Genomic DNA, 16,981 nt, shown 5'->3' on the forward strand with positions numbered 1-16,981 from the left:
TCTCTGTCTTTGAAGTCCTTTAAACAGACTCTAAATGGGCCGATAGTCTCTTCATGTCGTGCGAGGCAGCATTTGGGCCTGTGTTCCCGCCAAAACACCCAACTTGCGTCAACGTTTTTTCCCCTCCTCTCTCCCTCGCTGGCAGTGAAATGGCTACAGATTAGCATCCATATCTTGCGTCATTTAGGATCCCACAAGCACCATTTTGGTTTTTCTGCGCATTTCCAAGCGCTGATACAGCATATGCTGGATCACGTACAGTCTCTCTACACTAGAATTGAATTCTGTTTTTTTGTGTGTTTTGTCCGATTTGGTTTAATAGCCCTGTTTTAGTGTTCTGGGGTCATATGGTTTATGTAGTCTGTCAAGGCGTGGGAATTGTGTGTGTGTGTGTGGACTGTGTAATTCTGACTGTGTGCGTCTGAGTGATAAACTTGCCTTCCCTTGGACGGGTCCCCTGAAGGGGAAACTGTGTATTAGATGTGGAATGGCTGCAGATTAGCGTGAGGTCAACAGCTCAGCAGTCTGCTGAGAAGTGATCTCATTTGAGGAGGGCACAGTGTGCCAGTTCCTACTGTAGCGCTGACCTCAGGAAGGTATTTAACTACACATTACCAGAGTGAAAAACACATCCCCAGACAGACAGATTGATCCTGTGTGTCTGGAGACCCCCGCTCTTCTCCTTTTCAATGTTCCACTTTCCAAAACTGAAGAGTTTCGCCAATATAGACATAACCACATAGGCCACCAGATCCCCTTAGTCTGCATCTTCCTAGATCCAAACTTGCCAAAATGTACAGTAAACCAAGGCAGCAATATAACTTTCTGCAGAACAAATGTACACTCTCGGATTGGAATGGGTAGACTACATCACAGATGAAATAGAGCACATTTCCCCCCCCCCTTACTATTTTAAAGCTGAAAGATTAAATGTCCATCGCTAGTAGTCATCAATCTATTCATTGTTCCCTTGTTTCCACAGCTATGGAAAAGCAGCTTTCTGTCTGGAGGAGCTGATGATGACCAACCCTCATAATCACTTGTACTGTGAGCAGTACGCTGAGGTAGGTATGACTCTCTGCATGTCCGTCATCAAGCGGCCTAACTATGGAATGATGTTTCCCCCAGCCCTCTACGTGAATGCTCCCTCTCACATGGAGGAGCCGGCCGCTGCACTTAACGTCAGTGGGAATACACGCTCATGAATGTCGAAATGTTTACACGGCTTGTCATGTCGTGCTTATTCAGATGCCATGTAGCCATTGCGTAAGACCCCCTCATATTTTAATGCCTTGTCTCATAGGTGAAGTACACCCAGGGGGGGCTGGAAAACCTGGAGCTGTCCAGAAAATATTTTGCCCAGGCTCTGAAGCTGAACAACAGAAACATGAGGGCCTTGTTCGGTCTGTATATGGTGAGTTCAAACGTCTAACCGTCGCATGATGAAAGGAGCGAGGGAGGGGGTGAAAGAGCAACAAGTCATCCTTTTTCTCCTGTGGTTTGTCAAAATGTGCAGGCCTGCTACTGGCTTTGTGTAGTGACCACAGAGCCCAGCTTTCAGACAGGTTAGGTCAATGCTCACTCAGTGGGTAAACCCCCCGGCTTGAAAAAGTCTGCCCCTTCAAGCTCTTTATTTTGGTCATATTATCCCTCTAGGCTTTTGTACGGGACCTTTTTCATGTTTAGGACCAAAATGACTAAAATAAATAAGAGCAGTGGCAGTACGAAAAGGGGAAAGAGAGGGCCACTGCGCCTCTCCCGCGTCTCAGTCGCAGGCAGCCCCCAGCCCCGTCCCAGGTTAACGTTTTGATTTCGTCTGCGCCAAATGCCCCCCTTTCATCTGCATATTTATTTAAACAGGAAGTTGTCTGTTAGCACCAATGCATCATATGTAAGTGAGTCCTGACATAAGAACACAAATGGAGAGTGCAGGAATAAGGGTGGGTGGATGGCCAGAGCAGAGAGAAGCAGCGACACAGGCCTTCCAGTGTTTCCTCTCACAGGGGTTCAGGCAGTCAAAACATCTCATACCCGGAAAGGGGCACAACCACTGGATCCGTTCATGGTCTTTGAAGGGATATCTTCACTTTTATAGACTAACCTTTATTTTTCTAAAAGTAGTCTATGGGGTTAAAATTAGCTAACGTTAGCAGTGGCTATTTAAACACATTCAAACCGTAGATGACTGTCTCTCCTTGCCCATAGACTACTTTCAGGGTAAATGGAAAAAGGAGTCGGGAGAGGCGAAGGTCGAGGGCCATGCGTCCTCCGAAACACGACCCCGCCAAGCCGCACTGCTTCTTGACACACTGCTCGCTTAACCCGGAACCCAGCCGCACCCATGTGTCGGAGGAAACGGCGTACAGCTGGTGACCGAAGTTAGCGTGCATGCGCCCGGCCGCCACAAGGAGTCACTAGAGCGCGATGGGACAAGGACATCCCAGCCGGCCAAACCCTTCCCTAACCTGGACGACGCTGGGCCAATTGTGCGCCGCCTCATGGGTCTCCCGGGCCTGCTGCGACACAGCCCGGGATCGATCCCGGATCTGTAGTGACGCCTCGCAGTGCCTTAGATCACTGTGCCACTCGGGAGGCCGTAATTTTCTTTTTATGCACTTTTCTCTCTACACATTGATAAGAGCGATTGATAAGCGCTAGGTAAATGAGTAAGCCGGGGATTGTAAATATAAATGACAATTGAGTTAGATCTATTTCACCATGCCACCGTCAGTTATACCCACATACATTTAGAATTGTCACTTAAGTGTTCCTTTCCTTACATTTTGCATCATTCCATTACATAGTTAGTTTACCTTTCTTTCCTCTTTCAGATTTGTGTGGTTCTTCCTGAGGATCGCTAGCAATAGTGGATCATATTAGGCTAACGTATTACAAGTTGTGCAATCATTTGAGACATGTAGCCTATTTGAATCATTCTGGAACGCAGACCATACGTAGCAGTTTAAACCTGGAGCCTGGCGCACGGTTCACAACGACTGGACTGTTCTCATTACAGTTCCATGATTAGTGTGGATTGTTAGGGTAGACTTATTGACTACTGTTCAACCCCTACTGTACACTTTTCTCACCTTCCAATACTTCATGGATTGAACAATTTGATTGTCAACTTTCAGGATGAATCGAAACACTGTATTTTTGATTTACCAATATATTTTGTGCGTATAGGCTCTCCAAACCTGTTTTTTTATTATTATATATAAATACTTTCCTAATCGTAGATAATATACAAGATCAGAGTTTTTTTTTACATCTTGCAATTGGTGCTGAAAAGGAGACAAATATCCGTGTATTTAGGCCTACAAGGCTTTGTTTCACTGATCCCTATTCTGAACCGTTCTCTCCATATATTTTAGTGAGTCTGTCGAGAAAATTCAAATTGAAGGTACACCAAATTAAAAGGGATGGCTTTAGATAAATGTACTGAAAACTCCACGAGAAAATCTGTTGGGCAGCAAGTGGGAGGGTTTTCAGTGGTTGAATTAAATGTATTCAGCGCGCTCAAGGGAACCATGCCTGCAAAGCCCGTTACGCACCTGCATAAGGTAAGTCTGAATACCAACTACTGAGAAGTGTGTAGGAAAGGCATACGTAGTTACACAGAGGTCTTTATGTTCCTCTGTCAAATCATCCACTGCCACTTGTATTTTGGCCTAACGCTGGTTTCAGGTTTAAATTTGATCATAAAGTGTGTCCAAGTTAGTTCCTGACATGGGATTGTGCTAAGGCAATGACTTTCTAACCATTTCATCTGATTCTGGTTGACAGTGAAGCTTCATTAACACCACCGAAGGGCAGCTCCTCACCGAAGAGCTATTTGATTGGTTCTGCTTAGTCGTTCAGAGCACCTGGTACAGCTTAGTCGTTGGTAGCCGTGACCGCTGTGAGGTTAGTTAGTGCTAGTCAGTGCCGTGTCACCGCACTGGCGGGGATCCTCTCTCACGGAGGACGACGACATTCTGGGGTAGTCTGTCGGAGCTGACATCATAAGCCGGAGGTTATGAAGAAGAAGAAGCGAAAGCGTTTTAAAGAAAATAAGAGGGGGGGGGGGGGGGGGGGGGGGGCAAGGTTGATTGGGGTGTAGTTAAAGTTTCAGCATGTCCATGGGACACCTTTGAAGTGCTGCCCGTTTAAGCCTAGTGGGGTTTGCACTGCGGAGACGATGGCAGTAGCATGGGAAAGACATGGGTTTTGTGGTTCTGAGTGGAGCTGAGACGAGCGGAGAGCATGATTCACATCGCGCTTCGCTCTCCACCGCACTGCGGGTTCCGAAGACATGCCGGGCCCTGTCATCACCGGCTATCTATGGTGTTAGAGAAATTAGGGCCCATTAAGTGACACTGCACACGGGGGCTGGGACATTAAATAAAACACTAACTTTTTCCTCTCCTGTAAACGTTTTCTTCACGTGTTGTAGGGCCAATATTTGTCGTCCTGCCCACGGTGGAGTTGGTTGCACATTCATCTCAATTATGCTTTTATTGCAGTTTCGCCATGTGTTTGATATGACGACACCTTTCTTTCCTCTCCTCTTTCCTCTCTCCCCTGCTTTCCACTCCCTTCTTCTTCTTTCCGTCTAGTCGGCAAGCCACATTGCTGCCAGCCCCAAAGTGAACGCCACAGTGAAAAAGTCCAATGTGAAGTATGCTGCTTGGGCTACCAATCAAATCAACCGAGCCTATCAGGTGAGTTACAGAGGGCAGGTGTCAACTTTAATTTTGAAAGCTACACCATTTACATTTTAGTCATTTAGCAGACGCTCTTATTCAGAGCGATTTACAGTAGTGCATACATTTTCATACTTTTTTTCGTACTGGTCTCCCGTGGTAATCGAACCCACAACCCTGCCGTTGCAAGCGCCATGCTTTACCGACTGAGCCACATGGGTCCTTTCCCACTTGCCTTTTCCACTTAACTGTTCCTATACGACAAGGGTAGTCAGCCCTGGTTCTGTAGTGCCACATGTACTTCATGTATTTGATTGAACATTTCTGCTTTAGACCAGGTGAGATTAATCTAGCCAATCACTGTTGGTGAGGTTATTGGCAGAATTAGGTGTGGTGCCTAGGGCTGTTGTGGAGACCATATTCATCAAAACAGTATCATGCTTTTAAATCTCGCTGTTAGGCTACATTTTTTGACCTCTCTGTGATGATCAATTTGAAGAAAGAAGTTTAACAAAAGGTTGAAACTGAGTGAAAAACATGGTCGTTGTGGATGTCGTTTCAAAGTAGTGCTGTGGCTGTCACAAAATGTCGTCAGCCGGTGATTGTCAAGCAAATAACTGTCGGTCTCACGATAATTGACTGTTAATTAACATAAACACATTTAGCATCTCCTGGCTTCCACACAGCCTACAACCCACTGATGCAGACCTTTGGAACATCTACATTTAAAAAAGTCTATAGCCTACACCTTCACAATAAATCCATTATTTATTTTAGACAGGTCTAAAGAAACATGATATGAAGAAAATGTAGTCTATTTCAGAAGAACAGAATAGCATACTCTGAGTTGTCCTTATGTTAGGTCCGGATCTGGCTATGCCATATGCCTGTGGGCTACACTAGTTCATTTAGCAGACAAGATTAGCTTAGAATTCCATTTAATTATTTTCTATGATTTTATAGTATGAAGAATACAATTGAATAAAGCTGAATAAAATAGAAAGGATATTTTCTCCAAAGGATTTGAGGGAGTACGCACATACGGCTATTCTGTGTTGAGCGGTTAACAAAGAAATATGTCCTCCTATATGCTTAATTTAGAGTTATTAATGTAACTTTAGTTGTTCTACAAACGTTGGGCTATATGTTTAGATTTTTAATACATTTTAAGGCTGTATGATGCAATTCTAATTATGACTTGAAAAAAGTCACTTGAAAGGCATGAGCTCTGCTTTGTTTTTTGCGCAGGCTGTACACACTTCATCAGTCTCTATTTCACAATTTGAGAAGCACTTGATAATGTCATGAACTTCACAGCGGCATCCCCTTTGTGTGGCCATAATGCACCCTAAGAAAATCCATGCCTTTTGCAGCACTTCTCGCTGAGTGCTGCCTGCTCCGATGCATCGCTCACTCACACGGCTCTCCATCACGTGATTGGGTCTTTCTCACAGACTACAAGTGAAGACAGACATATCAGGGACGCAACTGCGCGCGTCCTTATCCAATTCAGAGGTGCATATTGAAGATATGACCACAAATGTGATTATGTATGTAATGCTTTTATTATAAAGGTGCATTTTTATGGTGAAAATGATCATCCCCAACCTTGAAACTCACGCGCTACGTACAGTATCTATGCAAGTTAGGCTCTACACCCATTTGTAAAGCGGATTAATGTGCTTCATTTTAATAAGTTATTTGGCCACTTTAGTTGTGATACACATCTTATCAAAACATATAGGCCTATGAGCTAGGCTACATGAGGTGTGCGACTATGATTTGAAAAAGTCACACACAAAAATATTTGTTTCTTGCCTTATGCTGGGCATCATTCACAAGTGATAGGCTAATATTGTCACCCATCAGACTATTCTTGATTTAATCTTGTCTTTATATACATTTTCTACATTGTAAACTCAGCAAAAAATGAAACGTCCTCTCACTGTCAACTGCGTTTAACTTAACATGTGTAAATATTTGTATGAACATAACACGATTCACCAACTGAGACAAACTGAACAAGTTACACAGACATGTGACTAACATAAATTGAATAATGTGTCCCTGAACAAAGGGGGGGGGAGCAAAATCACAAGTAAGTCAGTATCTGGTGTGGCCACCAGCTACATTAAGTACTGCAGTGCATCTCCTCATGGACTGCACCAGATTTTCCAGTTCTTGCTGTGAGATGTTACCCCACTCTTCCACCAAGGCACCTGCAAGTTTCCAGACATTTCTGGGGGGAATGGCCCTAGCCCTCACCCTCCGATCCAACGTCCCAGACGTGCTCAATGGGATTGAGATCCGGGCTCTTCGCTGGCCGTGGCAGAACACTGACATTCCTGTCTTGCAGGAAATCACGCACAGAACGAGCAGTATGTCTGGTGGCATTGTCATGCTGGATGGTCATGTCAGGATGAGCCTACAGGAAGGGTACCACATGAAGGAGGAGGATGTCTTCCCTGTAACGCACAGCGTTGAGATTGCCTGCAATGACAACAAGCTCAGTCCGATGATGCTGTGACACACCGCCCCAGACCATGACGGACCCTCCACCTCCAAATCGATCCAGAGTACAGGCCTCGGTGTAACGCTCATTCCTTCGAAAGATAAACACAAATCCGACCATCACCCCTGGTGAGGCAAAACCGCGACTCGTCAGTGAAGAGCACTTTTTGCCAGTCCTGTCTGGTCCAGCGACGGTGGGTTTGTGCCCATAGGCGACGTTGTTGCCGGTGAGGACCTGCCTTACAACAGGCCTACAAGCCATCAGTCCAGCCTCTCTCAGCCTATTGCGGACAGTCTGAGCACTGATGGAGGGATTGTGCGTTCCTGGTGTAACTCGGGCAGTTGTTGTTGCCATCCTGTACCTGTCCCGCAGGTGTGATATTCAGATGTACCGATCCTGTGTAGGTGTTGTTACACGTGGTCTGCCGCTGCGAGGACGATCAGCTGTCCGTCCTGTCTCCCTGTAGTGCTGTCTTAGGCGTCTCACAGTACGGACATTGCAATTTATTGCCCTTGCCACATCTGCAGTCCTCATGCCTCCTTGCAGCATACCTAAGGCACGTTCACGTGCCTCTTTAGTGTCGTAAGTTCATAACTGACCTTAATTGCCTACCGTCTGTAAGTTGTTAGTGTCTTAACGACCGTTCCACAGGTGCATGTTCATTAATTGTTTATGGTTCATTGAACAAGCATGGGAAACAGTGTTTAAACCCTTTACAATGAAGATCTGTGAAGTTATTTGGATTTCTACGAATTATCTTTGAAAGACAGGGTCCTGAAAAAGGGATGTTTCTTTTTTTGCTGAGTTTAGAATAATAGTGAAGACATCAAAACTATGAAATAACACATATGGAATCATGTACTAAACAAATCAAAATATATTTTATATTTGAGATTCTTCAAAGTAGCCACCCTTTGCCTTGATGACAGCTTTGCACACTCTTGGCATTCTCTCAACCAGCTTCATGAGGTAGTCACCATGGAATGCATATCAATTAACAGGTGTGCCTTGTTAAAAGTGAATATGTGGAATTTCTTTCCTTCTTAATGCGTTTGAGCCAATCAGTTGTTATGTCACAATGTAGGGGTGGTATACAGAAGATAGCCCTATTTGGTAAAAGACCATGTCCATATTATGGCAAGAACAGCTCAAATAAGCAAAGAGAAATGACAGTCCATCATTACTTTAAGACATGAAGGTCAGTCAATCTGGAACATTTCATGAACTTTGAAAGTTTGTCGCAAAAACCATCAAGCGCTATGATGAAACTGGCTCTCATGAGGACCGCCACAGGAAAGGAAGACCCAGAGTTAGTTCTGCTGCAGAGGATAAGTTCATTAGAGTTAACTGCACCTCAGATTGCAGCCCAAATAAATGCTTCACAGTGTTCAAGTAACAGACACATCTCAACATCAACTGTTCAGAGGAGACTGCATGAATCAAGCCTTCATGGTCGAATTGCTGCAAAGAAACCACTACTAAAGGACACCAATAATAAGAAGAGACTTGCTTGGGCCAAGAAACACGAGCAATGGACATTAGACCGGTGGAAATCTGTCCTTTTGGTCTGATGAGTCCAAATTTGAGATTTTTGGTTCCAACCGCCGTGTCTTTGTGAGACGCAGAGTAGGTGAACGGATGATCTCCGCATGTGTGATTCCCACAGTGAAGCATGGAGGAGGAAGTGTGATGGTGTGGGGGTGCTTTCCTGGTGACACTGTCTGTGATTTATTTAGAATTCAAGGCACACTTAACCAGCATGGCTTCCACAGCATTCTGCAACGATACGCCATCCCATCTGGTTTGCGCTTAGTGGGACTATCATTTGTTTTTCAACAGGACAATGACCCAAATCACCTCCAGGCTGTGTAAGGGCTATGACCTGGCCTCCACAATCACCCAACCTCAACCCAGTTGAGATGGTTTGGGATTAGTTGGACCGCAGAGTGAAGGAAAAACAGCCAACAAGTGCTCAGCATATGTGGGAACTCTTTCAAGACTGTTGGAAAACCATTCCAGGTGACTACCTCATGAAGCTGGTTGAGAGAATGCCAAGAGTGTGCAAAGCTGTCATCAAGGCAAAGGGTGGCTACTTGAAGAATCTCAAATATACAATTTGTTTAACACTTTCTTGGTTACTACATGATTCCATATGTGTTATTTCATAGTTTTGAAGTCTTCACTATTATTCTACAATGTAGAAAATAGTAAAAAAATAAAAACCCTTGAATGAGTAGGTGTTCTAAAACTTTTGATCAGTAGTGTAAAGGCATATTTAATATAACTCTTTACTGCCATAAGGGGTTATATACGTTGCTTATTTAGGCATTGACAGTTAAACATGTAATAAGCAGTTCCTTGCTCTGCATGTGCGGGCTCTGTCGGGAGAGTGGAACCCTGCTGAGCCACTAAAGGCCACGTCTTGACACACTCAGCACTGTCTTTCCCTCCTGGAGTGCTGGGAGGGTTTCCACCACAGAGGCACGGCATGGCTTTGTTAGTAGTAGTATGAGTGTTGGGTCTCTAACACGTTGGGTGTTGATTAATCAAGAACACTTAACTGTGTTAGTTTTCCAACACTGTGGGTGTTGTCAATCATTCAGTCAGGCACACTTTACAATGTTAAGCTCAACACTGTATTCACATTTTAAGTGTTTCTATTTGGTGAGTAAATGCACAAGGGAAAATAACATGTGTGTTTGGTCTCCACTCTCAGACAGAGCCAGAGCCACACCCTTATCAGCCAGGGAACAGGAAGAGGCTACTGGCGGGCCCGGCCAGCAACCTGTTGGGCTGTGTTTGTTTTAAGTTGCCTGGTAATGGCAGGGGCAGCAGAGCAGCGGGACCCCACCCTGCGTGTGAGAGGAAAAATGACAGGGCGCAATGTTGACTTGACTCTTAACTCTGACTCAGAGTTTTTTTTTCTCCTCCTTTTTAAATGGGTCCTGGGCTATTTGAAAGGGAGCCGCTGTGGATCATTGTGGGCCTCCGCAGGGCTGGCCTGGCTGCTGTGTGCTTGTGCTGACTGATTGATGGGGGCATTAAAGGGCTGCTCGTGTCAGCCATCCCGCTTTTATGACCCGCTGTACCTGGTGATTGTCATACCTCAGTGCGAGAAAAGGCAGCAGGTGAGTGGTGTTGTGGGAGCAGACGTCACTATGGGGTCAAAGCGACTGGGGCAAGGCCGTTAAAAATGTTACTACTGAAAACGGAAAGAAAGGGCCCGGCAGGGAAATTAAACAGAGTGACTCCTACATAGTCACAAGCAGGTAAGATGTTTTGATGTCTATATAGTATCAGAAAGAGCAGATTATGCTGTTTCCAAATCACCTATCCTTGCCAAACAACTTAACAATTACCCATTGGGTCGACATGAACTTTGATAAAGGCAGCCCTCTGCACCTCTATGATTCAGAGGGGTTGGGTTAAACACAAGACACATTTTGGTTGAATGCATTCAGTTGTGCAACTGACTAGGAAATGTGTCTTGCGCATTTAACCCTAAACTTTCCCTATTTTAGAGTATAACTTTTTGGCAAAATTACCACGATTACATGCGCTCCCCATTTGCACTAGGGATTAATATTTTCCTTGAAAATCTACCGAGTTTCAATACCGGGAATAATTCATAGTTATCAGATTTGGCTGGAGGGAAGGAAGGTTGTGCCAAATCCTGTCATTTGTAAGGAACCCAGAGTAGAGGAACCCGATGGGTTATCAGAAAAGTACCCTGGAGTGTTCCCAGCGTGTGCTAGTTTTGAGGAGGATGTCAGCGATCCCACCATGGTCGATCTGTCCGAGACGTTTATGGGTGATCCTGATTTCGGTAAACCACCTGAGTTGACCTCTCCTTTGAAAACTCCAAAGATGAGCGAGTTTGTAGGACCACTGAAGGAAGAGAAGGTTCCTACAGTTGACACTTTGATGTTTAGGAAGCAGCTGATTTCGGAACAGAGTAAATATGTTTCCCTCTCCCCTCTTTTTGCTGAGATATGTCCAAAGGCGGAGTTTGATGAAGTTAGTGTGCGTTACTTTGACAGAGATGGTATTCTAATGAGGATATGGAGTTCTCGTATCTTACTCTTGTAAGTAAGCATTTCACGGTAAGGTCTACACCTGTTGTATTCGGCGCATGTGACAAATAAAATGTGATTTGATTTGATCATGTTCGCTGCCACTTGTTTCCCTGAGGCCATTCCACTAAGGAAAATCACAAGAGGAAAGTTGGTATGTATATTAAAGGAGTTTCCCCTTGAAATCAGACATGTCTGTGGTAAGGACAACTTGGTTGCTGATTGTCTTTCAAGGGTGGGCATTCAATGCGTTTTGTGTTTAGCCAGTGTGTAGCCCTGGCTCACAATTTATTTTTACTGCACGTTTTGGAAATTAGTTGTGTTTTGGTTGCGCTCGTTCTAAGGGGACGAGAGTTATGGAAGCAGATGTGAGTTTTACGAAAACTTGTGAGTTTTAGGCAACTACAGAAAGAGAAATAGAGGTGGCTGTTTTGTCTTGTATTTAATTGTTGACAGCCAGTGGTGGCAATGTTTATATTGGAGAAGTCGACGCATTTAAGTAGTGATTCATTTAAGTTGGTTATGTTGTCCAATGGAAGTTGTTTTCTGTTGGTGATGAGAGAACTTGTCCAACAAAAATATAGGATATATTTGTTGTCTTAAGGGGGAAGGTATTACAGGTTTTGGTTTTTCCATTTATGTTATGAGGTTGGACTTTAGCACATATAGCTCGTTAGCACGCAGGGCGTATCGATTGATGTCACCTCGTTAGTCAATATGTGTTACACCTGTTTTGGTTTGCTTCCTGTCTAAGTTTGGTGTGGATTTTTCTTTTGTTTGCCTCTTAGTGGGCAAATGTAGTGGGGTGCTCATGGTGGGTGTCTTTTAGGTCCCAGTTGTTGTTGCTATGGAAATTTCAGTGGAGACCCAATGACTGTCTTTTAGAACCCCTCCTAAAACTCCACCTGTGACTCTTTGGTAGTTCCCCCTTCTGTTTGAGCGACATTTTTGGTTTTCTTGCTGGGTAACGTAACAAATAGTCCCAGTATATAAATCAAGATATGGTCACTATGCCAGTGACCAAAATTACATTATTGTGAATTGCGAAACAGGCTGTTCATAAATTCCGAGCATTATCATGTTCCTCAATTAATTCAGCACATTTTAGCAGTAGGCTGTCTCGACACAGAGGCGCTCAGGACGCACAGAGTGTATCCTGGAAATAGCTTTGTCGAGTCATAGCTCTCGTATGGGCAGCAAGTACGAAACAGTGCACATTCTTTTATAGCCTATAGTGTAGGGGTTTCCTGTAGGGTTTATTAACTGCATCCGGGGTGGCACGTGCAGTCAGGCAGTGTCAATTGTGCGTGTGCTTTGAATTTATGGCGAATTTGTGTGAAGTTAATATGCTAGGCTAAAGGCTTCCATGCGAGAACCAGTTTGGATAATGTGCTATTACATTTTTGGTAAACTGCTGCTGTGCATGTTGTGTATTTTGTAGAATTGCATTAGTGTCAACATTGGGGGAAAATGTTGTAATGTCCCGTGTCTTGTCATTTTGTTTTTTTCATGAAATGTGAAGTGTTCCCAGGACAGTCCCAGTATCCCGCTTACCCATGTTAATCCCTAGCGTGCATTCTCAACAATCAAAGCACAGTAATATATTTAAACTCGAAATATGCAATTCTGTTCTTTTGAAATGCATTTTCTTACATTCATAATGTTCCTTAAGATCTGTCCTTAACGAATTAATAATGAATGATCTTTGATGGTTTGATGGATTTTAACACTTGAATTGTGACATTTTTAGTGGTTTTTCGTTTGTACATATACCCTACAGTTACATAAACTAATGAAATATAGACAGTGGAGCCATATTTTTTTAGGTCATTGATTAGTCTTTCTCGAGTCAGATTGTTCGAGTTCAGGGCTGGAGTTAATACAGTCCCCTCACCTTAGGCAGGCGAGATAATTGGCTGCCTGGCTCTGTGGTTGGGGATAATGGGACATTAGGGAAGCACACAGCAAAACGCGCTGACCATCATCAACTCCCCCTCACCCACACCACACCGCCCCCACACCACACCGCCCCCACACCACCGCTTTAATACATCTGCATGAGTCACACTCTGAAATTACTTCTTTGCCAAAGGTACATTTTCACCAAGTTCCCTCTCTATGACACACTCTGAAAACACAGTTTTACCCCATATGGAAACATTATATTGGATATGCATGTGTGTGCATATAGTATATGAACAGGTTCATAAATGGTTGACAGCAAGCCCCGCCTCACTATTCCGATAATAATGGATTGTATTTATATAGCCTAATGCTTTTCCAGGTTCTCCAAGTGGCAGCGCTTTACATTTGTATGGTGGGAAACTCACCTTGTCTAATGTGGATTTGTATTAGAATATACACATTTACTGTAAAGCACTCTGCTATTTAGCAAACTGGTAGAAGCCAGATAAAGAGGGTTAGGATTAGTTTGGGATTGAATGTTGGTCTATAATGAGGAGCCAGAGCATCTCCGGAGACCCATCGCTCATTCCTGAGGACAGGCCGAATATGCTCCTCTCTGTGTCCAGCCAGAAATGGCACATCAGCCATGTGGGAGAAACAAACGCAGTCTCTGTTTCAGCACAGGGGGTTAATGTGGTTTTCATAATGCTTTTATTGAGAAAAGGCCAAAGATATCCTCCGCTGCGCTGCTCTGACTTGTCTGTGTGCTCTCCGCCCAGCAGCAGATATGGCCTTACACACACACCAACCCTGCTCTCAAGTCTTAGGACGCTTTCCCCGACGCTGCTGTCCCTGTGCCCAAATAGCAGTTATTGTAATGGGAATGAGGCGTAGTCTACCGCACAACTCACTAATGCCAAGTGCCTGCGGTTGTTGTTGCAGGGGGCACATGTCCGAACTCCTAGCCTAGCGTGGCTAAATTAGGTTCTCTGTTAGGGACAGGGCCGAGAGGAGAGTTCCGATAATAGCAGGGCTGATTGTGGTTTAATTGGGAGATAGAGAGGTCTGAGGGGCTGTGTGTGTGAGTCACAGAGGAAGTCCAGTCTGGCCCGTATACACACACACACACATACACAGGGAGAGAGTGGGGCAGAGAGAGAGGGGGGCAGAGATTAGGAGCAGTGGTTTATGGGGCTGTTTGGGGCTGTCCAGACGTGCGGCCGTGAGACAATGAGTCATCAGGACATCCTGGCCCTCCCTCTCTCACCTCTCCCCCTCCTCACACACAGACACACAGCTCTTTTGCAACAGGCCAGGAACATCCCTGACTCCAGGTGGTGCTTCTCTTCTCTTTGCCCCGTTAGTCACTCTGGAATTGCCCATGGCCAGTCTGTCTTCATCATGGTGCTTCATCTGTTTCTGTCAGGTTATCATTCTAGGTTTGTAAGGCTGCTGATGTGACATTCCAACGTTGCCCTATTATGCTGGTTTTGTGGAGTTTATATACACTGAGTATACAATACCTTAAGAACACTTGCTCTTTCCATGACAGGTGAATCCAGGTGAAAGCTATGATCCCTTTTTGATGTCACCTGTTAAATCCACTTCAATCAGTGTAGATGAAAGGGAGGAGACCAGTTAAAGAAAGATTTTTAAGCCTTGAGACAATTGAGACATGGATTGTGTTTGTGTGTCATTGAGGGTGAACGGGCAAGACAAGATTTAAGTGCCTATGAACGGGGTATGGTAGTAGGTGCCAGGCATAACGGTCTGTGTCAAGAACTGCAACGCTGCTGGGTTTTTCACGCTCAACAGTTTCCCGTGTGTATCAAGAATGGTCCACCACCCAAAGGACATCCAGCCAACTTGACACAACTGTGGAAAGCATTGGAGTCAACATGGGCCAGCATCCCTGTGGAATGCTTTCGACACCTTGTAGAGTCCATACCCGGACGAATTGAGGCTGTTCTGAGTGCAACTCAATATTAGGAAGGTGTTCCAAATGTTTGGTATACTCAGTGTAGTTTAGTCTGTTGTCTGCAGATTGAACTGTTTTGACCTGATGTGGTGAAGCGTGAGATGGGGCTATGAGGTTATTGTAACACTGTGAGTGTGCGATAGTGTGTTGGCTTGGCTGGCTCTCCCTCAGCCAGCCCTGTGCTTTGGCCTCTTTAAAGATGTGATGAGCTGATGTTTTCTCTCTTCTCTCTCTGTCATGCAGCTGGCCGGTCGCGGGACGAAGGAGAACAAATGCTCCGTGAAGGCCGTGGAGGAGATGCTGGAGTCCATGCAGATCACCATGTCCTAAGCCCCACCCCCAACTCTTACCCCCCCCGTTCTACATGGCTCAACAAGGCAGCTTTGAGTGCACCTTCCCTTCCCCTACCCCCTCCAGACTCGACCACCACCACCCCTATCCTCCCCCTGATGATTTAGAGCAGGACTGCGTCTGAAATGACACCCTACGCCCTACATAGTGCCCTTTATAGTTAACCCAAGCCCTATCTGAGCAAATATAGTGGACTATATAGGATATAGGGTGACATTTGAGACATAGGCCAGGTAGAGGATGCTTCCGCAGTGAGATCAGGGACTGAGATGTGAGTAGAGAAGAGAGTGGCTGTAATAAATGCTAATTTAAAGAGAGGGCTTAGACACGTCTGTATGCAACTAGGCCCTCCGAGATTTCCATATGTCTGTAAATGAAATGAAACGTTTTTATCATAACTATTGTTTTTTTTCTCTGTCAGTCCATCCAGATGTCTTAATAAAGGTTTGAATTGTTCGCAGTCTGGAGCAAATTTTCTCATTTCAGTGGGTTGGTCTTTAGGTTTTTCCTGGGGTCTATTAGGTTTTGTGTATAGGCCCAATCTTTCTTATCAGTACATTGGCTCAACTGATCATGATAACGGCAGATTCATTACTTTTATGATAATGATGATAAAATCCTCTCTCTGTAAGCTTTCTCTGATCTTATGGTGATTGAGCCGCTCTACCCCACCAGTAGCAACAGCAGAGCAATCAGCAACACTAGAGCTGTCTGCTTAAGCCATTATCCAGTGAGCGGGAGAGAAGCATTCTCATTAAACGAACAGCAGCGAGGCTAAAGGCCTTTGCTTCTCACACTGGATCCAGCTGGGAATCCCGCCCTTCAATTACCCAGACACCATAAGGGCTCTGTAACTGCAACGCGTGGCAGCGCGGGAGAACACCTCTGTCATTTCAGTTTAGGGAGACTCAGAGCACACGGACTGGCTGCCAGTAATTAAAACACAGACTAAAATCAAATTCATGAATCTGGGAACATTTATAAATGAGGGGGGAAAAATAGATGTTAATGCAGTGAAAAGGAGGTCTGGTTTCCTTATACCACACTCATTTGTGATTGTCGGATCCGGGCTGGTCCAAATGAATGTCTTGTTTCTCGCTCACCCGTGCAGGGTCAGCTGGTACTTCGATCGCTTTTTGTTTATTAAGTCGCAGCAATTGTCTCATAATTTCACTCGCAGACTGATGGAAAAGTTGAGCGTTGAGTTTATGGCCTTTTTTGGACAGCTTTAGGATTTAAAGAGGTTGTGGAGCTCAAAGCCGAAGTGGAGAAAGACATTTTCCCCCCAGTTTTTAATACCATGGTCAGTGTATGATGTGTCTGCATTTGATTTTGCACACCAATCTGGCAGAATTAATGAAAGCCAAGGGACTTTTTCTGAGCATAAACTGATAGTGGTTACTTTTACAGGAATCGCTGAATGTAAATTACGCATTTGAAGAGCAATGAAGGATGTTTAATTTGAGAGAGGATGTAA

The 16,981-nt window shown here is 44.7% G+C and overlaps 1 protein-coding gene across 1 annotated transcript in view; it reads left to right on the plus strand.

The window, feature by feature from the left end:
- LOC311139397 (ER membrane protein complex subunit 2) overlaps positions 1 to 15,960 on the plus strand; it is a 72,823-nt gene extending 56,863 nt beyond the window's left edge. The window contains exons 8-11 of the mRNA XM_084174267.1: positions 983 to 1,064; positions 1,304 to 1,414; positions 4,599 to 4,703; positions 15,397 to 15,960. Coding sequence (XP_084030393.1) covers positions 983 to 1,064; positions 1,304 to 1,414; positions 4,599 to 4,703; positions 15,397 to 15,483 — 385 coding nt within the window. The 3' untranslated portion in view covers positions 15,484 to 15,960. The remainder of the gene's footprint in view (positions 1 to 982; positions 1,065 to 1,303; positions 1,415 to 4,598; positions 4,704 to 15,396) is intronic.
- Positions 15,961 to 16,981: the final 1,021 nt, after the last annotated feature.

The sequence above is a fragment of the Coregonus lavaretus genome, assembly GCF_964263955.1.
Source record: "Coregonus lavaretus genome assembly, chromosome: 13".
Lineage (NCBI taxonomy): Eukaryota > Metazoa > Chordata > Actinopteri > Salmoniformes > Salmonidae > Coregonus > Coregonus lavaretus.